The sequence below is a fragment of the Drosophila serrata genome, unplaced genomic scaffold (genome assembly GCF_035046125.1).
Source record: "Drosophila serrata isolate PLE 108 unplaced genomic scaffold, ASM3504612v1 contig_240, whole genome shotgun sequence".
Classification (NCBI taxonomy): Eukaryota; Metazoa; Arthropoda; class Insecta; order Diptera; family Drosophilidae; genus Drosophila; species Drosophila serrata.
The window spans coordinates 11,421,079-11,447,800 of NW_028257138.1; the positions used below are offsets into that span (position 1 = coordinate 11,421,079).

Genomic DNA, 26,722 nt, shown 5'->3' on the forward strand with positions numbered 1-26,722 from the left:
CGTCTGGCACCACCTACACCTAGCAACCCTGGCAGCGACGTATACCTTTTATGCGCATAAAAAAGTGAAGAATCGGTCGGAGCGGAGACGAAACGCCTGAATTTACACATGAATCTCATATTGAAGTAACCCAAAAATAGCATTTAACCGTGCAGACACTCCAGATCCATCGAAAGCGCGACGTGGCAGTGAATTTCGTTAACTATGCGAGCGCACAAAAGTAAAAAGAAACTTCCGCAGACGTCAGCAAGTACCGTTTGCCAGGCCCAGTAAAGGAAGTAATAAGTAAATAAAAGAGCTCTGTGCCACCGAGCCCTGGATATAAAGTAAAATTATAAAAGGCAAAAGCGCGAAGTGACCAATTAATTTGAGAGCGGCAATTGTGGGCGGCAGCGAGTGCCGTTGTCATGCATTTTGTTACACAGCAGCGGGCACAGCAGCAGAACCAGCACCACCAGCAGAAGTCCACATCCTCGTCGAGCTCCTCGCTGGCCTCCTCCTCCTCCTGCTCCGGATCGGGTTCGGGATCAGGATCAGGATCAGGATCGGGTACTGGTACAGGTCCTGGATCGCGCCTGGTCACCTTGCGCAAGTCCTCCAGCCAGGGTGCACTGCCCAAGTCCTTGGCCACCGCCCAGAGCCTGTTCCATCGTCCTTCGCACAGCAAGCACAAACGCACTGCCAGCTTAAATGCGGCGCCCATGTAAGTTGCCACTCCTCCCATACAATCCATTAAATTAATACAAAAATTATATATAAAATATACCAAAATTTTGCACAGAATAAAAAATAGATCGAGGGAAATTTCGTATTAGCTTTTAGAAAAGAACAAATCAATTAAATGAAAATGTAACGCATATTTTGAGAAGCCTTCTTAAACTATTAAATGGATAATACAAAATAGTAATACCTTTAATTGAATATATTTATTTTAAAGAAGTTAAACTATATTTTATTTTAAAGACATTTGATGCTGTATATGATTGAAAACTTATTTAAATCTGTTTATCTTCTATGTATATAATTGAAATTTGTAAGGTCATAAACATTATTAAAATACATATTAAGTTTAGATGGTGTTAATTTCCATGAAAATAATCCACAATTAACACAACCATTTGAAATAGATCTCGAACATAATGAATATATCCTTGATCTTATTTTTTGTTCTGTGCAAAATTGAAACCTAAGAGTTATGCGTGTTAATTTGTGGTGTAGGTTTGCCCGCTGGTTTGCATGTTTAACCCATTAATGCTGGTCATATTGCATGTCGTTTATAACTACATATATAATAGAAATATATATGACCCTCTTTATTCCTTTCAGTTTTTGGCTTATCTACCTGTTTACCCCATCCCCCAGTAGCTCCTCCCACACGTTGCCACCGGAGTGATAGTACACAAGGTGTCTGCCCCAATCTAATTGCCCCACACTCCTCCTACCACTTGCATTTTAATATCCAGCTTTTGGAAGCTCCTCTTGTGTTGCGCAACAGTTGTTGCCTTGCCCCTGCGTTTCGCACTTTCTGAGAGACAGAAGGACAGGTACAGGGCGTTTCAGCAGTGTAAGGCTATCGATTTTGTGGGTGAACTATAGTACATTTCTTGGGTAAAGTAAGTCAAATGCGACTTACTTACTTATCACAACTGCTTATCAGTTTATTTATTCAATGAAAGGGATCGTTAGTCCAATGAATAGATAACAAATTAATGAGAACAATTCTCATTCAAATATTCAATGGAAAATTTAGCTTTCTAAATAGTTTGTCGACCTTTTGGGGGTATTGAAATAAATAAACAACGCACAGACTATTTATACATTTCCCAAACTTCATTCAGATAGTTCTAATAAATATGCATAAATAGTGGAAAAGTTACGGAATACATTAAGTAATTTATTTCATTCATAAATGTATTCCAGGTTCACAAGTTTAACAACTTGTGTTCAGGCTTAGCTAGTTGTAGTAAAAATTTAATTGCTGTTAAAACACTTTTAAATTAATCAAAGTTTGTGTAGTAATTATATGGTGGCTCTTTAATTGAAGATAAATAATTGAGCAAGGATTATTTACAAAGACTTTTTATACTTTCGCTCACTCACTGTATTTATATATATATATGTTTTTTTGATTTTTGTGCACTGAAGCGTTTTCCACGTAACCAACAAATGTATAATTTGGCTTAGCCTTGGCGCTGGCGTTTTGTATTTGGAATTCCCTCCTACAAAGGTGTCTCAACCGATACGGTTATCCACATTTTTGGATATGTATGTTCACCAGACTGCGAATAATTTCAGCCTAGTGTATGCAAAGGTTCGACCAGTGGGTTTGTCCCCTATCATCTCTCCGTCGGACTGAGTTTTCCAACCCCACCAAGTAAAGCAGAACCGAAACCCAACCAAAGGGGGATTGTGTGGCCATTCTCTCGGCGTTTGCTCTCGAGTGCAAATCGGAACGTCGAGCTGGGATGACGTGCCCGGCACGAGCTCCCGCTTTGCAAATTCTCTAGTTTCTAGACTCAGTTCCCTCGGTTCTCGGTTCTTGGTTCCAAGTTCTCAATTCTCGGTGCTCGTGCCTCAATTCGCATTTTTACACCATCGCGTGCCTTAGAAAACAAAAGCAAACAAACAAATGACAATCAACAGAATGAACAAAACGGCAAAAAAAAGAGAAGAGAAAAACCTGCAAACACTAAAAACAGGGAAAATTAATTAAATAATTAACAGCAAAACAGCCATCGTGCCATCGTGTGGGATAGTTCATAAATTAATGACATTTCACCGAGCTGTGCTAAAAATACGAATTATATATTCTGCCGTGTTTACGTTTCGTCATCAATTCTGGCCTTTGCCAGACTTTTGGCCACATTTGTGTGTATGTTTTTTCGCCGATGACATAGATTTTTGGCCCAACAATAAAACAAACAAAAAAACAAAAAAACAGCGAAACCAATGCCGAAGGAGGAAGTAAAAAAGCCACCGAGGAAAACGATAATCGTGGAACCAAAGAAGCCCAAGCGAAAGAAAATGTAATACATTTTCCACTCTTCAATCTATTGATTTTTCTTCGAGTTTAAGTGCTCGGGAGGGTTTCTTTTATGGCTAAAACAATATAGTAGAAAATAGTACCAAACTCTAGGTGTTGTGGCTAATTGAAGTTGGTAATTTGTGCAGCTAAATGTCGTAGTTAGTTTTCTTTATGGCCAGTGGCCTATTCATGTCGGAAATGCATTCAGTCATTCGACAGCCGGCTTCCATTTTCCAAAAAGGCCAAAGTTCAATAGGGGGTCGGGTCTGACCCCACTGAACATATCTATTATTCTAGCCACAAGTCGGTGCAATTTCATTCGTAATTGCTCGCTCTCTCTCTCTGTGGTTCTGTAGAAATAATTGTATATATCACTAATTGCGTGACATTAGAAAAATGCTTTATTTTCCCCAGAGATAATAATTTTCCCCTGACAAATACGCAAAAATTCTGCATCAGAAATTCTTAGTCATAGATAATAAACCAGAAATGCAGTTACATTTATTTATTGCTCAGTGAAAGTATTCACAAGAAATGTGTGACGTAGCATCATCTTAAAGATTCAACCGAATAATATCTTGTTTATACAAAGTATTATTGTTTATTTGTTGTTTTGTGCAAACTATAAATAATGGGTATTCGCTAAAAGCTCATAAATAATGTATCCTCCCCCCAAATAAATTCCTTGAAGGTTATCTTTTAAAATCAAATAAAATGTCTATAAATAACATTGATCTTTTTGCAAATATCACGGGTTTTTATCTCGGATCTCTCTGTCATATTTCTGGGAATTTGTTTCTACACTTTAATTAAGGGTTTGTTCTCTAGACATTATCCCAATACTGTTATCGCAAATTGTGCCCTGGGGTCTTTTGAAACTATATATGTATATCGTTCAAAATGTACACAAACAAATCAAAATATGTTGGCTTCATTATCGCCACTCACTTATATAATTGCTATATGTTGTTAATCTCTTAATGTTTTAAAACAAACAAGCTTAATTCATACATTAACTCTTTAATGTTTTGAATAACCAAGAAGGGGATTAGCTTTGTATATACTTTGCTATTTGCTGTCTTATCTGAGCTGGCTTTGACAACCCTTGAACCTCAGAGAGAGAGAGACATTACTTCTATATAAACACATTATAGCCCCCAGTGTAGATTATCTCTGATCTTTCACACATTCGCAATTATAAATACGTACACTTCACTTAATGTGGGGGGCATCGCAATGTTTTTTTACTCCCCTCCATTTTTTTAGTATTTACTCAATTGGCAATGTTTTTCATCTCAACAAAGTATATTTCATGTTACATGAACTTGAACCCCGGCTAGTGATAAGAATGTTTGAGTGGATTTTCATAGTCGTTTTTGTATTAAATATACTTGGACTCTTCTGCAAAAGCTAGTGAAGACCTTGATGTAAAATTCTTTAGATAAGATTAAATATCTTTATGGCGAGTATTAAAGTTCGCTACAAAATTACAACTCCGCTTAAAGAACTTAAAAAATCATTAAAGCTAAATGTTTGTCACAAAGTAATTTGCATATGTAACCTTATATATATTTATTGCTTTTGGGTGCAGTCGCCCTTTAAAAAACACTTGTAAATTTGACTTAAAAATACCTAATAATTGTTGTAATTGTTATGAGCGTCTCAGTTCCGATTGTGAAAGTGGGTTAATTCCCTCTAGCCATTATTGGTTTGAACAAATACACACGAAAGCTGATTTTGCCTCAGCCATTTAAACGCTTTATCAAGAGCTAAGCCCTGGAAGTATCTTATCGCCTCTTATCAGTGCCAAACAGTGTGTGTATATATATTCATATATTAAAAATAATAACAATTGTGTGTCACAACACACACGCCCACACGGAATGGGAATGGGAGAGTATAGTGCACAATAGAATTGATTACAATCGTTTAATGGCAATTGGTACACCATTCCGTCGCAGCCCACGGAGGCAAGAGCACGTCTAATTGAAAATAATATTATATACTCTATAACACTGACTCTACGAGGCGCGTACAAAATGTTGCGGCGAACATTGCGAAAAAGTCGAAAACACCGGGTCCTCTGGTATGCTTTTGAGAAGTATCTATCTATCTCTAGTCTGTGTACAGAGTGCTATCAATGTTTTCGGGAACAATTAAAGGAAATTACTTTAAAGTTAAGACTGCTTTAAGTCATCTTAACAATTGCCAATTCACAATTATGGATAGGAATTCGTATTAGCCATATGGTGGAGAGCATCCTTATCACCATCGATGACTAATTCGGTTTATTGTGGTTCTACGGAATCATTAATGACTCTTTGTGAAGATCCAACAATGTCAATGAACTCAAAATAATGATTTGCGTAATCGAGATTAAATCACACCAAAAGTGTAGCAAGAATTCTCTTTGCCTCAAGTATTACTTTCTTTGTTTATTTTAAATATTTTATAATGAGATATTAATCATTAAAAAGGAGATTATCGTGTCATGTCGGCTTTGTCAAAGTGTAACTCCTTGTCACCTCCTTATATGACTACTAAAATTACTTCAAAAATGCATAATCATTATTTCCTTAATTTCCCTGGTTATGTCTTTGTTTAAGCAAATAAAAAAATTAACCATTATCAGGCTTAAATAATTAATTATAAAGTCGATTAAAAAATTTGCTCAGCTCAAGTGGTACCACCTGTGGTCGTGGCCTTATCTGATTTACTTGGAACTAATTTCTTTAATGAATGGCAATCTTGCAACTAATGGTGTCTTGAACTAAGAAGATATAATAGGAAATTGTACGGACATAATAATAATATTATAAGGTGTTAGGTGATTAATAAAGAACAACACTTGGAATATAAAGTTTCGTTAGGATCAGGTTACATATTATCAAAATATGAGAAAGATTATCAATTAGAATGTAAAAATATCGAAAGGAAAATAGTATACTTTATATACTTTAAATTTCAATTTTGGATTATAAAAACAGTTTCAAAGTTACATTTTCAAATAACATCCCACATCTATTAGTCTTTCCTTCCGATAATTTTGATTTGATAAATCAACGGATTAATCTATCGACATTCATCTTAAATATCGATAAAGTGTCGATATTTTCTGCCCTACCTGATTAAAACTTAAAATTAAAAGTATTTTCTTTTGTAGTGGCTTAGTTGGTGTAATGTAAATTGTCATTTTAATAGGTTATTACTTAAGTTCCTTGTTGCTCAAATTATATCCCCTGATTTATTTAGAATATATCTGTATGTAAAGATATATGTATCTTAGATCCCCCAATTGTTTCTTTTCGTCCTTTTTTGGGCATGTCCTTTTCATTTGGCATTTGTTCTTTTGATTTGTTTATATATATGCATTTTATTGTAGGATTAAAGATATTGATATAAACAACCCAACAACATCAAGTGTAACCATAACCACTGCAACTGCCGATAAACCGAGCAGTAGCAAGACCCCTGCCAATGCCAACATGATACCCGAGACCACCCAGCCCGATCAGCTCCAGTCACAGTCAGCATCACTGTCACCGTCACCGACCCAATCACAGTCACAGTCACAGAGCCAACCGGTCCAGGATTCCCCAGAGCCGAATCCTTCCCAGCAGCAGCAGCAACAGCAGCAATTGCAGCCGGAGGAGGAACTGACAGATGCCAGATCCGCTGAAAGGACAACGACTGCTGGTAGCAATGGTGGCGACAGGTAGGTGTGGGATCAATGCTCCGGAAACTCTCCAGCCAGGCCTTGGTCCAATTCCGTAAGAGAATACATCAGTACCTTCCAAAATTTGCATGCCTAGTTCAAGAGTTTTTCCCCCATTTAATCTCCAAGTAGATGTAGTCGGTGGGTTCTATTGATCTCATAACTAATTCTTTTTCCCATTGCCATTACAGGCGCGATTCCATCACCGAAGAGATTACGATTACAAGCACCACAAACGGCACACTGAGCACCAAACTTCTAACCATACAGGAAGCTACCGGTAGCTTAGAGAACAGCAGCGTCTCCATATCGTTGTCCTCCAAACAGAACGCTTCCACAGTTCCAGCCACAGCCGGTGGATCTCCTCCTCGTGCCGCTAGTCTCTCCACGCAGCGAAATGAATCCTCGGGCAGCAACCATAGCTTAACCCAGGCCACCTCTTCCACTAGTCCTCCCACTTCCAGTACAGCTGCCCAGGGAGTCACGCCCAGCATTAATATAGTGGGCAGCGAATCGAGTCGAGATCAGAAGGAACAGAGCATCGATTCCAACGGATTTACCGCACCCGGTGGCTCCTGCACGGACAGTCCCGGCAGCCGGAAGAGTTCCACCAGCTCCAAGGGCAAGGGCGCCAGTCAAGCGAAGTTATCCACATCCAGCAACGGACGCGACGAGGTGAGTTACTCATGAAGCAAGAGATATTCTTCCAGGATTTCCACAAATGAATTGAATTCATTCATTCGTTGAAGAGTTTAAAATTTATAATAATCTCATAGATTAGAATATAGATAACATTCCCATAAATGACTCATAGCTAAGGGCAGTCTCTAGTGGTACTCATAAAATTGAACGTTTTTACAAAGCTTTGACCAAACTATTTTGCCATATGCACCTGAGTAATGAGTCATTATTTATGACAACTCTTCGGTGAGGTAAATGAACGGACATGACATTGTATGCCAACTTCAGGGGGTTGAAACACCATGACATTTTTTGAACTAAAACAATACTTTATTACTTTATCTAAAAATACACAGTACAGAACGCTCAAAGTCTGCTTTTCGAGAGGTTTATGGTTTTAGCTGAAAGTTTATTAAATGTGAGCATGATAATTCAAAAGGTTTACTAATTGGAAACGAGAAATAAGCCTGGGCATATTGCATCATTGCCAAAACGTGTTTACTATAATAAAACATTATATTCAATGACTTGAATTATATTCTTTCAAGGTTTTATAATATTGATTATAGCCTAAAGCCAACTGCTACGCCTTAACATTTATTTATTATTTAATATTCAAATGTCTAGGGTTTTCCTTCAAAAACTTCCCAAAACTGCCTTTCCCATATACATATATTTAATTTTTAATGTTAAGGGCTTGTCACCAAACCCACAACTATTTCCGTATTTATTTGAATATTCGTAGAAAAGCTTGACACAAGCTTTCATAACTTGCACACTAGGTAGATTCAAATCATTAGCACCACACACGCACACCCCAAAAAAAGGTGTGAAATTGCCACAGCTAAGTGCTCAAATCAAATTAAACTACACTCGAAGAAGAGCGATCAATCGATCAGTGATAGCTTAAAAAACCAGGATGAACCGATAGATAGATAGACAGACACGGGGTATCGAGATTAATAACCACGCATTGGCCATCCAACAGCTCAATCTAATCACTTGGTGATAAGGAGCATATGTGTATATGTATTGTTTACATTCTCTCACACCTGGCGGCAGCTGATTAGGATCACCCTTCAATGCAAAAGCTCGCTACATAAACGTTTGGGTTGGGGCTCCAAGCTTTTTTTTTCTACCACCCCATTGATAAGGCTCCGTTTTGAGAGTGTTGTGTGTGTGTTGAGCTCCCATTGACGTTGGCCCCGCTCGGCTGGCAATAGCAAATTAGAATTCAACAAGCGACGAAGCGTCTCAGCGAAAGCCAAAAAAAAAATAATAACGATCGTTTGCTGCAGCGCGAAACTTTGTGTAAATAATTGGGGGTCGTAAACGAACAACAAGCGTGTGGTGTGTGATAAGAAATAAAACCAAACACCTGGCCGAAGAGTAGTTTCCTGGGAACAGTTGGTGAATCACCCACAAAAAGAAAAAAGAAAAAAAAAAATGAAAAAAGAGTTAACAAGCTCAGCGAACAGGTGGCCAAAAAACCGAAAAGATATCAGAACTTGGTGGTGCCATTAAATTAGACCTAAAATGTTTGTTCACGCCGTCACAGTTCACCATATAAATGGAAATCCTCATGGTGTTTGATCAGCTCTCCCTCTCGCTTGTCTCCCAGCAGGACACCACCCAGCACCGTCTGAGCGATCTGACACCGCACGAACTGAGTCTGTTGCGCGTCGATAGGGAGCAGCAGGTGACCAGCAGCAGTTCCACATCCAACGAGAAGCCAGCCAAGCCCTCGCGTCTATCGGAGCGGGCCAAAAAGAAGTCCTGGTACAACGTCATCTATCCCAACTATAAGTCCCGGGCCGAGGATTTCAAGAAGCTCTTCAAGGACGTGCCCAACGATGAGCGTCTGATTGTGGGTGAGTTGGAATAGTTTCCACCAAACAGCTCGTAATGGTTACGTATTAGTCACGTTCAGTTTGAAAAAGATCCCTGCATAGATAAAACCATATTTAAAATGCTGTTAAAACTTGCGATAACTATTCTTAAAGATCAAAATTCATCACGTAACAAATCAAATAAGAATTCGTACATTTAATGATCAGATTTTTAATGAGCTATTCATTCAAAAGGGGTCTGAATTGACAGTAATAAAACTTAAAAGCAATATGAAAGTACTATTATTTTTAATTAAAATTCAATGTGCGCGCAATTATGAAATGATTCAAATTCAAATTGTTAATAAATGTTTAACATCTTTCACAGATTACTCGTGTGCCCTGCAGCGTGACATCCTGGTTCAGGGTCGTCTGTACGTTTCACAGAACTACGTTTGCTTCCATGCCAACATCTTCAGCTGGGAGACCTACGTGAGCATCAAGTGGAAGGATGTGACAGCCATTACCAAGGAGAAGACAGCCTTGGTCATACCCAATGCCATTTCAATAGCCAGCGGCAAGGATAAATATTTCTTTGCCACATTTACCTCACGTGACAAGAGTTTCTTGATGCTCTTTCGCGTCTGGCAGAACACGCTGATGAACAAGCAGTTCTCGCCGCAGGAGATTTGGAAATATGTGCACAACTGTTACGGCGAGGAGCTGGGCCTGACCACCGACGACGAGGACTACATCGATCCCACGCTGGATAACGACAACGAGACGGATTTCGACTTCCAGACGGCCATCGATGACGATAGCCAGTCGCAGCGCCAGTCGCAGCAGTCAAATCAGTCCAATCAGTCGAATCCCCAGCTGCCACAGAGCGGCAACAGTAGCGCCAGCAGCGGCGGTGGAGCCGTCAGAGCCAGTGCTCCGCGAAAGTCCAAGACGAAATACTTCTTCAACTCCTCCAAATCCTCGGCCAACGCCTCGGCCAGCGGTTCCGATAACAACAAGACCAGGGAAAGCTCTCGCAAGCTGAACAAAAAGATGAAGCAGAACGCCAAGGAGCTGACCCTCAGCTCCGTTAAGCCCGCTGAGCAGTCGGTGAGCGTCACCATGGCACCGGTGACCAGTGCCAGTAGCAGCAGCACTGCCGGCTCCACCACAGCCTCCACCACCACCATCGCCAACCACACAGCGGGCTCTGGCTCTGGATCGGTTTCGGGATCGGGCACAGCTGCTGCCAGCAGTAGTGGTAGCGATAAGAAGAGTGCGGAGAAAAAGGTCAGCACGAGCTCAAACTCATCCGCAATAGCAGCTGCTACAGCCGCAACATCCGCTGCCACATCCGTTTCCGGCGCCACGGCAATGGAATCGAAGCTGGAATCAAAACGTAAGCCAAGTAAAAAAGGTGGCAAAAATGTTGACGAGACTGTTCCCACGGATGTCTCTGATTCGTCCGACTCTGAGGAGAATAATGTGCCGTAAGTTTGTTACATTTTCCTCTTAAAATGTAATAATAATTATATCATTAATTTTCAGATTTGTGCCCACCACAGAGTGCACCTCAACGCACGAAGGCCGCCAGATCGTCCACACCATTCTGCCCATTAGCGTGGACACGCTGTTCAATTTGCTCTTTAGCAAGTCCAAATTTATCACTGACTTCCATGCCATGCGCAAGTCAACGGACCTCATCATGGGCGAATGGTCCAAGAACGACGAGGGTCTCAATGTGCGCACAGTGAACGTCACAGTTCAATTGGCCGCCTCTGTGGGACCCAAGACCTCAAAGGTGAGTGCAGCAAGCTGAAAATAGATTAGAATAAATAAACTGATTGCAAACTGCATATATTGATTCCCCTCTTCTCCTGTTTAGGTGACCGAATATCAAACAATGCGGGAGTGTAGCAAGCCGGGCGAACTGTATTCCATAGACGTAAATAGTGTTAATGCAGGCATTCCATATGCGGACAGTTTCAGTGTGCTCATACACTTCTGCCTGGCCAGGTTAGTCATCCATCGGGCACTCTTTCAATGAGTTTATCATCTTTAATATGCCTTAATCTTTTTACTTTGCCACAGAACTGTTGATGATCACACGATGCTATCGATTCACACTCAGATCAAGTACAAGAAATCAATTTGGGGCGTCGTCAAGGGTTTCATCGAGAAGAACACGTGGGCAGGTCTGGAGGACTTCTTCGGTGCCCAATTGCATGCACTCCAGAGCGAGACTTGCATTCCGCCTGCCAAGGGCAAGGGACGTAGGCCGCGAAGAGGTAAGCAGATTGATTTAATTAATAACTACAAGTGCAACAACCACAACAACAAGAACAACAACAAAAACATCAAACAATAGCAAAGCAATTTATCTTTAAACTTTTTACTGTAATGAAATTAATTCAATTCAATCAGTATCCGAATTCGATTAACACTGCCAAAAGCCAATTGCCAATTGCTTCTTCTAACCTAACACAAAAACGCACGCATGACAACCACCACAACTTAACATCAACATCAACATCATGTTAACAACATCAACAACAACAACAACCAAAAGCCACAACAAGCTACAACAACCAACATACATCACAGGCATAAACCAACAATCGGCAACATCATCAGCAAAAACAACGGCAACCAGTACGGACAATGACAGCATCAAAGAGGCCCCACATAAACCCCATGAGATGACGCCGCATCCCGCTCAGCATCAGCACCTGCACATGCATCATCATCATCATCATCACAGCGCCAGCCAGTCGAGTCATCAGCAGCACAGAGAAAATGAGCACAGGCACTCGCACCATCATCATCATCATCAGCATCAGCATCAGCTTAACCATCATCAGCATCCCCATTGGCATCATCGTAAGGCTATCTTTCAGTCGAGCAGCAGAGGTACAGCTTCAATTATTTTGGGGTTGGAGAAAGAATATTACTTATTTTGCGTTATTTAAAGTTTGTAGATAATCATTTTAAAACTCTCTTTAAAGGAAGTGTTTTTTTTTTAACTCATTTTAAGACTTATTTATGTGTGGTTTTTAGGAAACGGAGTTGTAAATGCTGGCAGCTTATCAGTTAATGACTTAGGGTAGCAGATTATTTTGTTTCTTATCTAACACGCGAATGCAGACAACAAATTTTGACAGGTGTTAAAAAAATACAAAGGCCAAACTAATGAGGGTCTCAAGAAAAAGAATTATTTATATAGGGTTTTCATTGGGTAATTAATATAAAAGAAAATGTAGAAAGGGTTTACTTCTTAATAATGATACGTAAAGTTTAAAGTTTAAAAAGAATAATACATATTTAAAAGATACACATATAAAAAATGATGTAAGAATAGAGTCATTCAGATTTATGACACAGTAAATTCTAGCAAAGATAAAGATTAATTACTCATAAATTGTATAACAAAATGTTACCGATCATAAACCATGGAACTTGACCTTATTTTTGGAATGACTACTTTTTCTATTTAATCGAAACTATTTTTCCCAACTGTAATGCTTACTTTTCCTTGCCTTTATCAAATCCTCGATAAGAATTTGCCTCATTTTCTTCAAACTTGGTGTCACAACTTTTGTGTCAACTTGCTAGCCGGACCACATGAACATCGACCAATAGCTTGCTTTTTATTACAACCTGATTTATTTGGTAGTTAATCGATCTTTTGTTGTACTCTTAATGTTGTGATTTTGTTGCCCAGCACCGCAGACACACACTGCTTATGATCAGTTTTGAATTTTTCGTTTGAATGATTTTTGTTTCTAACCGTTGCCATTTGCCATTCCTCTCGACGCCATGCTCGTCCCCGTTTCTCCACAGGTACCGCCACACAAATCCGACCCCTGGAGGAGGCAAGCGGCACGACCCAAGCCGGCAGCATGGCTGGCCATTCCGGTGGCGACTCCCTGGAGACCCAATTGCTCTCGGCGGGAGGTGTCCCTGGGGCGGCAGTCGGCGCCGGCTCCAGTCATCCGCTGCTGCTCGAAGGCGGCAAGCTGCAGCAGCAGCAGTTGCACCATCATCACCATCACCTGCAGCATCAACAGCAGCAGCAACATCACCACCAACAGCAGCAGCAGTTGCATTTGGGAGGCGGCGCCGGCGATGGCCAGCAGCTGGCGATGGGTCCAGGCCCTAAGCACGGACACAGCAGACTCAAACACAAGGGCTTGTCGTTGTTGGTTATATTGTTGCTGTGCTTGATGCTGGCATTAAATGTGATATTATTACTTAAGCTCTGGAAGCTGGAGGAACGGATTGATGTGGATCTCAGTCGGCGGGCGAGATTGCCCAGTTTGGCGGCCTTAAAGTGAGTTATAACAGATTTCTTTGTCTATCTAAATCTAATAAATAATATTTGGCTTTTACAGGGAACTACCAAACACGAATCAGGAATGGCTGGAGCTGCTGCGCGACCAGGAGATGGCGCACGAGGATGAGTTGCACAAGTGGCAACAGGTGCTGCAGACGGCCATCGATCTGCTGAAAAAGGTGAGCATTGTCTGCCAACGAATCTACAACGATGACAATCTGCGTCAGAGCATTGAGTCAATGTCGATGGCAACGGCGGCAACGCACACTGAATTCTAAGCATCTCATTTTCACGGTGAAATAACGAAGATCCCAGAGTCAGGAAAAAAAAACCAACAACAAACCAGAAAGCAACAACTAATTGTAACTTTAACACTCACAAAAACACAACACATACACATGTATACAAGAAAAGTGCGTTTCATAATGCGAAGGAAAGGTGGAACAGAGATTTAATAGCAACTTTTTACTTTAAATTATTTAAAATCCAATATCTTTTTTTATTTATTTATATAGAGATTACTAAAGTAGCGGAAGAAAATCATAATTTATTAGATAATTTAATAAATAAACAAAACAATTTCTTAAGTTAAACAAAAGTAAAATAAGTTTTCTAAAGTAATTTAGTTTTTGAAATCATAGAATGTCTTGAAAAGGAGGGTTAGCATTCTGAAACGCACTGTCTTAGCGGGCATTTGTTACTGATCTCTCTTAGTTAGCAAAAACACAAAACCCCAAAAACAAAACAAAAATTGTTGCATGTTCTTCTGCTTGGTTTTACCCTCGGCACAGTGACTAAAGTGATAAATGTTGTTAAGATCGTGAAACAAAAAGGAAAGAAACCCAGCTTTAATCATTGATTTTCAACGACCAGAGAGCGAGATAAAAAGAGAGCAACTCCTTAGAATAAGTCTTGTATTCCGTAGAGCAAACTTGAGGCCAACAAAATTTTGTGAAATAAATTTATTAATCACTTTGATTTGTTTCCAAAAAAAACTAAATGCAAAAGTTCAGAGCGAGGAACAAACACAAGCTAAGTAAATTCCTGCGGAAACATAAACTCGAACTCCCATTGTAGAAATGTAATTTTTGTAACTTTAATTTTTTGTAACTTTTCTGTGTGAAAACTACTCATTCTCGCACTCAACTAACTATTTTTATGTTTTACTAATGTGTTTAAAACCTTTTCTGTGTGAAGAACTTTGTTTCTTTTGCTTTTAATCCGTTTTACTCAAATATTTTGTTTGTTTTTTCAGACTGAAAGAACTTTGGCTGAAATAATTGTACGCTAGCAGAAAATATTACATAAAAAAAAAAACTAAAGTTGTTGTGCAATTTAAATTAAAACCCAATCCAATTGTCTTCGACACACAAGCTACCAAAACACCCAAGCAAAAAAGAAGAAATCTGAAATTGAATTTGAAATTCATCTTAAATTTAGTCACAAGCCCAATAATACACACAGATTGGTCATCGATTCGTATTTAATATTACGTTTTATGTTTAAGAAAGAGCAACGTGTAAGTTACAAGTCATAAATAGCTGCATTTTAGTTAGATTAGAGCAATTGTTTTCGTTTTTAAACACGGCATTTATGTTTGCTTGGCTTTGCTTTAGACAAATGTATCTACGAATTCCTCAAGTATTTCATATCTCACAACACATACCAAAAAAAAAAAGGGAAAACTAGGAAAACTAGAGAAGAAACAAATCATGAGAGAGCGCCCTGAATTTTTGTTTTAGAAAATTCATTTATGTGTCAAGCAAGCGCAAAGCAAAACTGGCAAACTGAAAACTAAAGAGTATATATATAATAATAGTATAATAATATATAAAATATGAATGCCAGTCTTTGGCTAGAGGAAATTTGATAAAAACGATTATACAAAGGTGTTTATTGTGTACAATATTTTTGTAAAACCGAATTGAAACAATTGTTTTCTTTTGTATAAATACTCCAAACTCTTTACCCCCAAAACCCGTTTTTTGGCGCCCGTTTTACAGACGATACCGATACCAATACAGCAACTAGAAACTATTCAAATTTCAAAACTGCTAACACAAAATAATGACATACTCTATTATACACTATATATATGTACCATATATATATATATAGTCAAGTATTGTTAGTCTGTAGTAGTTGCATTTTAAATTAAAGGAACACAAGGCAAGAGTAAACAAAACAAAAGCAAAAACATGCTAATAAATTTAGATCTAAGATGATTAAAATTGGAATGTCGGCTTGATGCCTTCATTAAAAAAGTAATTTTCGTCAAATTAATTTTGGCCGTCGCAAAATTGGCTTAAAATTTGTGTCACAAAATGTTAGGCTTAATAAACAAGAGAATACAAGAATAAGAAAACCGAATGTTAAGCAGCAGTAATACAAATTCTAATTTATTATAAAATCAAATGAATAAAATATAAAAAAAAATCCAATATATTTTCTCAATTATTTTAAGCTACCATAAACTAGAGTTATAATTATTACAAGATGCTTTTAAACAAATTTTCAAGAGAATCTGAAGCTAGTTATAAAGAATTGGAGTGGAAAAAATCGTCTGGCGTTAAGCATCTTCTTATTAAAAAGGTTTTAATTACATTTTCTTAAACACATTTTTATTAAATCCAATCTTTAAGCATGGATAACAGCAGCTTTTGAAGTTGGTCTGCCATTTCTTTTCCTTCAACTCATCATTTAAATTTGAAGTACTTTCCAAATGGTTGAACTTCTTTAGCTATGGAAGCTTAGTGATAGCTCTACAAAGATGGCAAAATTATATAATTTATTTGGTCTTTCCGGAGTTGTCTTGATAAGGATCTATATAATTTTAGATTCGCCAGCGATCATTGGAAAGCGGCACAGCTTTGAACGAACGGGAGGATTCCCTAACGCTTCGCATTTTTCGACCTGAATTCTTTGAGAGCTTGGTGGGAGACTTGGCCATAATTTTCTTTTTCTGTACACGTTCCACCTTCTCCTTGGCACCACGATCTGCCTTTCGGGAAGACAATGGTCGCCGATCTGGATTCGATTTGTTTGACTTTTGTTTGTTCCGGGACGTTCCAGGAGTCGCCATTTCCTTACGTTTTCCGGATGATTGCTTCGGGGAACTCTGAGACGCTGTGGGGACAACATCCTCAGCTTTGGCTCTGCCACAAACCATGGTCATCTTCTCTACCAGCTTGCTGATGATTTCCCTATTTGCCGGCGGCTGGACCCTTAAGAATGTCTGCTTCTTTGTCAGATGTGAGGCTGTAATGGTGCTTGAAGGACAGTAATATTCCGACTCCAGAGTAATCGATGATGGCATTTCACGCACCGCCTTTGTGGTGCGATGCTTTTTTGGCAATAACTTTGTATTGGATATAACTTCTTCCACGACTTTTCCTCGAAGTACTTTTTGGGCCCCCAAGGAAATGTCTCTCGATTCCGACTCAGAAGTAAGTTTTCGATGGCGCTCTATCATCATGTCGTAAATTGAGACTATCGGTGTGTCTAAATTTCGCGACATTGTTAATATAATATTTAATAATGCTGAAGAATATATTTCAATAATTGTTTAACTCAAATTGTGTGTTTAGACGTTTTGAAATCGCCTAGTTCGTTTAGTTTGTATTGTTTTGAATGATTTTGCTATGAAAACGTAAATGGGAAACAAATGGGAAAAGTTAGCCTTATATTGAAATAATATTATAATATTTACATAATTTCTAACTGAGATGGCATTTTATTTCAATGTTTATATCTTTGCAGGGTACTAATAATTCAGCCAGAAGCTTGAAACATAGTGAAGGAGTTATCTTCGACCATATATAGTATATATATTCTTGATCAGCATCAACAACCGATTTTGTCGAACCACGATCGAGCCACCAAATAGAGGAGTGAGAGTAAGAGCGCGGGCGGGTGGGTTACAGATACCTATTTCCCTCTGTTACTCTCTGCCTTACTCTAGAGGTACCTCTTTCTCTCTAGCGCTCTCGGTTTTACTTTCTCTAACATTCTCTTCGCTGGGAGAGTATAAATAGAGGCACTAGGGTCGCGCGCGAATCAGTCAGTCCCAGGTGGCCGCGGAGGTAACATCGACAGTGATAGTGCATTTTGTGAAAGTGATTATGCTTCGACCTTATAAAGATGACGTGGCCTATGTAATAAATCTGGATAAACAGAAAGAGGATTACTTCACTGCACTGGAAGGAATTAAACCATGACGACAGCGGATAACTATGTGTCCTCCACTGGGGTAAGTCTTAATCGTTACAATTATATCGTATACAGAGATTCTATATTAGGGATTATGCCTAAGTCCAGAATCACCTAATTTTAACTTAAAGTGATTAAGCAATTTGTATTATCTACAAATTTGTACTCAAAGTAAAGAGTCTAACTAAATTATAAATTAATCACAAATATTGATAATACGATCGATTGGCACCAACTTATGCTTCATTATTATACCTTAACATGGTATTATGATATCAGTCAGAAGCTTGCAATGCAGTGAAAGAGGCATTTCCGACCTTATAAACCATAATATATTATTGATCAGCATTAAGTACAGAGTCGTTCTATGTCCATCAATTTTTTTTTTCAAAATTTCAAAAAAATTTAAATTATTTTAATAGTTTTAAATTTATTAATCTAATAATAATAATAATAATAATAATCTAACACAGAATTGCTTTCCACCTAAAGTTAATGAATTTTTGCCTTAGTTATGATCAATTTCCTATTTTCTCTTATAAAAAAATTACAAATTTGCAAGAATATAAAAACTTCGGTTTCTTGAAATTAACTTCCTTTTTTGTTTGTAAATTACTATTTTTATAAATCCCTTGATAGTAATTAATATTATTAGAATGTGGCTACTTTTTGTATTAAGGTCAGCCATTTCCGTTTCCATCATTCCGTTTCCATCATGGCAACTTTAGACAAATTTTAAAGCATACTTTTTGGCATAGGCATTGGCTGAGGCAAATGTCGAAAGTTTGTAAACATATTTTTGAGTATAAATATAGGGCAAATAAAATTAGCTGCAGCTCTGAATTGAGGCCAATATATTATTAATAAATATAATAATAAGTTGCGTACTTAATTTTATTAATTTATTGTAATAAAATTAGCTTAATCACTTGATATTTATTGCTCTTCTATTTTGCTTAAAATATTATAAGTAGGAGTCTTGTTATTTTAATTTTATTTCCAAGTTCTTATTAAATATATATAAATGCTTATTGGAAAACTTTTTTCAAATCGGTAACGACCCAATTCCAATTGCTCTGCTTTATTTCCCAACTCGTCCAAGTTCAAGATCCTACATGAAATCAAATGACTAAGATCACCGACTTTTGTGCCGCTTCTTTTGTTGCATTACAGCTCTCCCCTGGGCTATATCAACAAATGCGAAAGCCGCTCGCTGCCTGATAAGAATTCAAGTTCATTAAACCTCAAACGAATCAGGAACAATTTTGTGAAACAAAAAGTACGATTCCACTTGAATGTAGCGAGGTTTTAAGTCAGTGCAATGAGTGTATTTTTATTTGTTTATAACAAAAATAAAACAAAAGATAAGCTGATATTTTCGAACTTCAAATTATAAATTTACTTGTTGAATTTAACTTGAAACTATTTAATTCCTTTAAAAATGTAAGGAAAAGATCTAAGATACGAGCAGTAAGTAAATAAAATACATTAATAATTAATAAGTATATATAATTTTAATACAGAGTCATTAAAATTTTTAATAAATTGAGATAATAATATTACCATCATAAAAGAGCAGTAACAAATTTTTAATTAAAATAAATTTCCTGTAATAATATTTAAATAATAAATAACAGCCATTATATACTAACACACAACTAAAACACAAAAATTAAGCAATAAACATGAAAATTGAAGTACCGCAAAATTATTCACATTCTCGCCAATTTGCTTAATAACATTTTTCTAGAATTTTAATATTTGTTTTACGCTCTCTCAGATACGCACACATTCAAACAACGACCGCACGCACTCTGCTCAGAAAAAAAAGGGGAAAAAAGAAAGAAAAGAAAGAAAATAAGAATCTTATCAGCGAACGCAAAAAATAAGAGCAAAAAAGACACAAACACACACACTGTACAGTACAGTAAACACCTAAAGTCAAGCTGAAAACAAAAACAAAAAGAAAGCAAAAACAACAACAGCTACGCGCCGTGTTATTTTTCAAGGTTAAGAGCAAGTGCGTGTGCGTGTATGTGAGACGGTTTTTGGTTATGTGTGCGTGCGCACATTTTGCACATTGTGCGTATAAATAAAAAGAAGCAACAACAAACAGCAGCAACCAGCAACTCAACCAACACACAGCAACAAGAAATATAATTTTTTTATAGAGAGGCCGAGCTACGCACCGAAAAATTAAAAAAAAAAACAATAACAAAACTAAAGAGACTGCAACAACAAAGGCAGAGAATTGCGGTCGCCGCGACAACTTTATTTTCTTTTCTTTTCGTTCTTAAGTTTATGGCAACATAATAAACTTAGTGATTCCACGGACACCCGCCGGGTGGTTAACGAAACTGAAAAATCATCATTATTTAGGCCTAATATGCAATTGTGCGTTATTTTCCATGTGCCATTTGGTCAACGACCCAGGCAGAAAGCCCAAACAGCTGACACATTTTATTATCGTACAGTCGCCAGTGCGTTCTCCTCCCTCTCTCTCTTTACTCTCCCTCTCGATCTTTACTTTACGCTTCTCCTTCCTGCCTTGGCCCACCCACACAATTGCATATCCATGGATCACGCACACACACGGGCACACAACCCGAACAGTGCGTATACGTATTTAAATTGCGTATACGCAGCGGTTGCCCTCTGCGAGTTTAATGACTGATAAGATTGGAAAGCAGAAATTTGCCTAAACGAATTAGAAAGAGTTTTAAAAGTTAAGAAAGGAATATTCTGTTTTCTTGGTTATTATTTGCATTTCTTATTTATTTAACTATAAAAAACAGAGAACAAGTAGTGTATAGAGTACTTTAATATAGTTTTTTTTTTTTTAAGTTTCTTTAAGTGCTGTGATCTAAGCGGATCGTAAACCAGAATATAAACATAAAAAATAAAGATAAATACAATTTATCTTGGATTTTTTAATGTACAAATAAAATCCAATTTAAGTAGATTTTTATTAATTCAAGAAAATGGAAATGGAAGAAAATGGAAAATTGCTCCATACATTCATCATTTGTTTAAATTTTACCTTAAGAATCACATAATATTTCATTTCATAAAATATAATTAAATCTATCACATTTTTAAGTAGTACAAAATTTCAATAAAATGACTCAAACACTCGGACTTTCGGGCCATAAAAGCATCGCGTCAAAGCCGCTTGCTGCTAATCTAAAAACGTCTTGAAACTTGTTGAATGACTTCTGGGTTGCCAATCAAGACCTTAAATTTCTATTGCCAAGTCAAAATTTGAGATCTGCCAAAGCAGCAGACCAGCTTTTATGGGTTATTGTTTTTTATCAACGAGCTTTATCAGAGATCTGCCGGTTGAAATCTGATAATATGGAAGTAACAGACGCTGCAATATACCTTTAAGTTCATGTAGTAATAAAAGAGAGGTATTTTAAGAGAGGAAGCTGCTGTAAAGAAAAGTTGTACAGACATTTACAGACCTTACAAAATGTTGTTTTCAAATTAATGTATATATTTAAGAGTAAGGGATCCAAGAAATATCTAGAAATTGTAACAATTTAATCAAAAGAGCTTGAATGAGACTGAAACCGCTTTTATGTCTTAAAGAGAAGCAATAACAATCACAGGTTAAGACGAATTTTGTAACGATAATTATTATCAACAACCACAGGTACTTACAGAGCTTTGTAATAAAATAACAGGGAAATGATTTTAACAGTGGTGTAATGGGGAAGAGAATGGAAGAGAGTGTGTGAGAGGCTGCGGAGAGAGTAAAAGCCCCAAGCACGTGCAGATCGTAGGCGGTGAGAGCAGAAGAGAGCCAAGCGGGAGCTTAAGCGAGAGAATGAATGTCATTCATGCCAAGCTCTTTGCTCCCAGCCACAGTGGGGCAAAATTCACATGAATAATATTAACTAATAATTGTTTTTAAATATTCTAAAAAATTAATAAATATATTATGATAATTAGGATGTTTTCTTAACAAATAAAATTGTATGTGGAAAGAGCCTAATAAATGTGACTAGTGCACTAATTTATTAAGCTTGTGAAGCTGGGTAATATTTTTTAAAATAAATAAATATTATTAAACAGTTAAAAAATCTCAATACTTAATAAACAAATTTCTATTGTAAAACTCCTTAAGAACAAGGATCATAAGAAGCCCAGCTAAAAATATATTAGAAGTATATTTGTTTTTTAAATAAAATATTTGCTTAAGTTTCCTAATTCTATATTATTTGATTTCTATTCACTGTACCCGGCAGCGGGAGCATTTAACGGTCTGTGCGATCAGTACACTGTTACTCTCTCTCTGTTGCTCTCTACAGTACGATTCCCCCAAAAGCACAATTCTGTTAAGTGGCGATTCATGTTAAAGATTGAGAAATCTATATAATGCTCTCTGTACAATATCGAAATCGGGCGCCGTTGGATGTCTTCTTCCATGCTGAAGCGCGCCGAACTCGCGTTGTGTGTTGTGTGGAATAGCAGAATAGCTATAGCTCTCTGGCCGATCGTTGTTGTTTCCGTCGCTGTGCCCTTCTCCGTTCGTTCGATTTTTTCGATTTTTCGCCTTTTCGTATTATTCGTTTATTTCGGTTTCGGCTCTACAAGTCCCAAAAAAAAAAAAAAATTCCCCCTGTTCCGTAGTAAAAGTCGCGTGTTATCAAAAATGTTTACAAGAAACCTACACATGTTTCATGAATAAAATAAAAAATATAATGAAAGAATGAAAAATATATATTTGTAAGCAATTGAATTTGCAAAACAAAAAAAAAAGTGCTGACGATTTTTAATATCACAAGAAAGAAAACGAATTTTAATACGTTCCCCAACTCGTCTTCGCATTGTCGTTGCTTTCTGGGTGCGTTGTTTTTGTCATGTTTTATTTGTATACGCTTTTTATATTTTAATTCACATTCGCATTCATTCGCACATACTCGAAATTGCACAAAATGAAAACTGACGTTTCTTTTTTGGCGCTTTGTTTCGCGCGGGATAATTGACAAATATAACAAAAATCGACTTCGATCTCTCTCATCTTGCTCTCTCTTCCTATTTCTCCCCGATTCCGTTCCTGTTTCAGTTACTGTTTCGGCAGCAGTGCATAAAACAAATTGTTGATAAATTGCAGCACGCAAAAAAGAGGAGAGAAAATAACACTTTGCGCAGACGCAGCGTCGACTAAACAAAACAGTCTCGGAGTTTTTAAACTAAAACGGGAGTTTTTTGTTGAGATTTTAATTGGAGTTTTTAGCTGAAAGTTAATTTTTGAACCTTGAATTTTAAAGTTAAAGTTGAATTTTGGAATTGTGAATAAATAAAGTCTTTACTAAAAATAAAAGTAAATAACTATAAACAGTTGGAATTAATTTCGGAGTTTTACTGAAGTAAAGTAAAAGGAACTTTAATTTAAAAATATCACACAAGCTTCCCTTTTATGGTTATCATTTACCACTAAATTCATAAGTTAAAATGTAGTTTAATAAAGTTGTAAATATTGGAGAAACATAAAACAATTCCGATAACGTTTTCATATTTGCAAAATTATCAAGAATGTTTAGTTTTGTGAAAGTGTAAAGTTTCAAAAATGTTGATTGACGTTTAGACGAAAAGTCCGTTTTATTTTTCATAAATACTTAAAAAAAAATTATTAAAAGTTTAACTAATTATTTATTTTTATTTAAAATTTTGAATTAAAAATTGTACCTTAATGAACAATAATTTGAATTCAATTCGGAAGAACATAAGCTTGAATAAAAGTACAAGAAAACTATCTTTCTTAATTAGTTTCAAAATAAATTGTTATTTAAAAATTTTTTGAATATGCTTTATAGTGAAAACGTAAAGCATTGCATAGAATGCGTTCATATTTCCAAAATTTCAAAGAATCTTTAGTTTTGTGAATATGTAGTATTTCCAAAAAGTTAAAGTTCTGACAAAATACGTCTCATTTCCCGTAAAGAATTTACCAAATTTCTGACAAGAGTAAAAGTTAACTTATTCAACTATTCAACACATATGTTGCAAACTTTGAAAAGTCATTATGACATTCAAAAAGTTTTTGGGCAAATAGAAGACTTCTTGAATTTAAGTAACAACGTTTAGCTCAAGGCCAAGTGGCTTTAATTGGAGATTAAATAAGTATATAGCTGCAATTAACAAGTTGTAAATATAATTGCTGGTAATTTAATCAATTAGGAAAGTTTAAAGCAGAGCCGTAATTTCCTGTTTATTGGATCACAACGTATTTATATCATTAGTTATGGCAAACATGCAATCATATTTAATTAATAATTCCCCTTTTACGCTTCTCTCTTTTACAGACTAAATAAAAGACAGAAAATAAAAGGAACCAGACAAGAGCCAGGGAATTATGAAATTTTAAAGAAATCCCCAAAAATCCAACCAACCGCAAAATATGTTTCATGCATTAAAATAAAGGAAACGTGTTTAAGGCGAGCAAAAAAATATATATATACACAAACATATACACGTATATACAAGTTAAACAAGATTTACATTTAAAATAACCGAAAAATAAAACATAAACAGGCAAAAAGGGGCAAAACGTTCACAAAAAGGTGATAATGATTATTTCCAAGGATCTTTTCATATTTGGCGAACAAATTTTTGCAACAATAATACCAGAAGGTGGAGCCGCAGCGCTAGCAACGCAACAGCAACAACAGCCGGCAATTATAAATACAACAGCAACATCAGCAGCAGCAGCAGCAACACCAACAGCAGCAGCAGCAACACCAACAACACCAACAGCAACACCAACAACAACGACAACGGCGGCAACTTCGTTGGTAATAAACTCGACGGGATCGTCAGCAGGAGCAGCTGAACAAGTTGTAGAAGAGTCATTAAAAGTCGCAACAACAACAGCAACACCAGCCAAACAGGAAACAGTTGCAGTTGCTGTTGCCGCTGCTGTTGCTCCTCGAAAGTTGGCTAAAATTCCAAAAATTCCAAAGGAAGCCGAGGAATTGAAAGCCAAGAAAAAGGCAAAGTGCGAAGCGACTCATTACGAAAAAATGCCAATGAATTTGATGATTGTGGAAAGTGTTGAGCCGGTCGATATGGGATCGGACAATGAGAACGACAACGATAGCGAGTTGACCACAGAGCAGGTACCGTTGGTATCTGCCAGTCGACGCAATCTGGCCAAAATAGTTGCCGATTGTCGCCTCCAAATCGAAATGGAGCCCGCTGCAGCAACACCGGTGACTACAGCAGCAACAGCAGCAGCAGCCACATCGGATGCGGCAGTTGCCACAGAAATTGAGGCAACCAGCGATTCCCCCTCGTCGTCATCTTCCAGCACCAGCTCAAGCTCCAGCTCCAGCTCCACATCCTCAGAATGTACGCACACATCACAGACAACGATACCAAGTACGGATAATCTAACGTCATCCAATGGTCTGGCCAATATGGGCAAAAGCATTTTAGTTGATGCCAAAAGGTGAGTTTTCAATCAGTGTTGACCCAATTTCAGTGCAATACCCACACAAAGTCAATTTCTATTTGATTTTTCTTACATTTTTTGGTACTTTAATTTTTTGGCTATGTATTCTCAATAAGGTGGGGAAAGTGGAGGTGTAATCCTCGAGGCTGGAAATCAAGTTTGCAACTTTGTAAATCCTAATGATACCGGTTACATTCGGGTTGTATTAAGGCGATGCTCGATTTATACAGTTTGAGCGGAAAATCACTCCCTCACTCTACAAAAACAAAATAGACATTTAATTAATGAATAGTTTTGGTTGAGAACGTAACCATTCCGATGCTTAATTGATGGTCTTAATTGAAGTCAAATTAAAGTTTAATTACATTTCTACGAAACACATACTGCATGTGGCCAATGCTTATAACTAGAATATGGCAATAGGTTAGGGAGGATGTAGAATTTTTTAATTATTTAAAATTTAAATATAATTCCATAGTCACTATGGCTTACCCTGCAAATGTAATAAACTGCAACGTTTTACCCCAGCGGCATTGCAAACTTGTTCTTAAACTCGAACTTCCTGGCTGCCTTGGTCATGAGGATAAGCCAGGGGTATCAATCGTTTCTCCGGGAATATAAGTATGGTATTTCCCCAATGCATCTGGCATATTTTAGCATCTGCTAAAAACCCATCCTTCAGGCTCCTTTGGTTCTCCCTCCCCCCTCCCTGTCTGTTGCAACTTCCATGTGCCACAAAAAATACAACAAAATAAAAATAAAAAAAAAATTTAAAACAGGTCAAAACTGCAGTGTTATTTGGGTTAAATTTTGCACGGATACATAAAGAACAAGAAGAGATTGCCAAAAAGTAAATAAAAAAAAGTAAAGTGCAACTAACTGAAAAATGCATACACTTGAAAAAAAACGAAAGACTCACATGGGAAACCGAGTTCTCATCAAGGATCAGGTTTTTGGATAGGTTGTGCTTGTTATTGCAGTTTTGTAGTTGTTTCCCTGGATTTTTGTTGCTGTTCCTCATACCTTGATGCATTTAATGGGCGATTATACACACACACACTCACACACTCTTGAAACCCCGTGTCGGTGTTGACCTTTCCTGTTGGCCAGCAGCTGTTGGCTTATATTTATTTATTATTTTGTCCTGCTGGGAATTCTTGAAAATAATTAATGAAGATATACTTTTACTAGTCCCAGGTAGTTTGCGGTATTTCGATTGCAATTTAAATTGAGGAATTGTTGTATGGAAAATATCCATAACACAAATTATGTAAGTTGTGAGGAAAACAGCTTGGCAAATTGTCAAGATTTTTCTACTAATTGGAAGGGAATATATGTATGTATATTCCTCACATTACCCATAAAATGAATTGCGAACAAAACATTATTCTGAATGAATCATGGATGGCAGTCCCTGCGCAACATGTTGCTTATTTTATTTTTTCTTTTTCCCTGATGCCAAATCGAGCAT

At 37.2% G+C, this 26,722-nt stretch overlaps 3 protein-coding genes across 33 annotated transcripts in view; 2 read left to right on the forward strand and 1 right to left on the reverse strand.

Annotated features, from left to right (window-relative positions):
- On the forward strand, positions 1-24,180 carry GramD1B (GRAM domain containing 1B). 30 transcript variants are annotated; one of them, XM_086831471.1, is made up of 12 exons: positions 37-703; positions 6,408-6,740; positions 6,932-7,415; positions 9,043-9,292; positions 9,639-10,740; positions 10,799-11,051; positions 11,136-11,266; positions 11,342-11,538; positions 11,855-12,160; positions 13,091-13,580; positions 13,642-13,762; positions 24,104-24,180. In XM_086831471.1, the coding sequence occupies exons 1-12, from the start codon at positions 408-410 to the stop codon at positions 24,110-24,112; spliced, it is 3,972 nt and encodes a 1,323-aa protein (XP_086687597.1). In that variant the 5' UTR covers positions 37-407; the 3' UTR covers positions 24,113-24,180. The 30 variants fall into 30 exon arrangements, 22 of the variants coding, with proteins under 22 accessions (XP_020807756.2, XP_020807757.2, XP_086687600.1 ...); XM_020952094.2 differs by lacking the exon at positions 24,104-24,180 and adding an exon at positions 14,839-16,024; XR_015271321.1 differs by lacking the exons at positions 11,855-12,160; positions 24,104-24,180 and adding an exon at positions 14,839-16,024 and having other exon boundaries at positions 13,642-14,673.
- LOC110178067 (uncharacterized) lies at positions 16,183-17,230 on the reverse strand. Its single transcript, XM_020945074.2, has one exon. It carries the CDS (start codon positions 17,098-17,100, stop codon positions 16,417-16,419), a length of 684 nt encoding a protein of 227 aa, XP_020800733.2. The 5' UTR covers positions 17,101-17,230; the 3' UTR covers positions 16,183-16,416.
- E23 (ABC transporter G family member E23) overlaps positions 24,119-26,722 on the forward strand; it is a 24,488-nt gene continuing 21,884 nt past the window's right edge. Inside the window, exon 1 of one of the 2 annotated variants that reach the window (XM_086831486.1) lies at positions 24,119-25,248. In XM_086831486.1, the coding sequence (XP_086687612.1) occupies positions 24,368-25,248 (881 nt within the window). In that variant the 5' untranslated portion in view covers positions 24,119-24,367. The remainder of the gene's footprint in view (positions 25,249-26,722) is intronic. The other variant, XM_086831487.1, reaches the window with a different exon arrangement.

Bases quoted from the DNA above. Each gene is read 5' to 3' on its own strand.
- GramD1B (XM_020952092.2), top strand. From the start codon at position 408: ATGCATTTTGTTACACAGCAGCGGGCACAGCAGCAGAACCAGCACCAC. The intron at 6,741-6,931 runs GTAGGTGTGGGA...TTGCCATTACAG, and splicing joins GGTAGCAATGGTGGCGACAG to GCGCGATTCCATCACCGAAG. The intron at 12,161-13,090 runs GTACAGCTTCAA...GTTTCTCCACAG, and splicing joins CTTTCAGTCGAGCAGCAGAG to GTACCGCCACACAAATCCGA.
- LOC110178067 (XM_020945074.2), bottom strand. From the start codon at position 17,100: ATGTCGCGAAATTTAGACACACCGATAGTCTCAATTTACGACATGATG.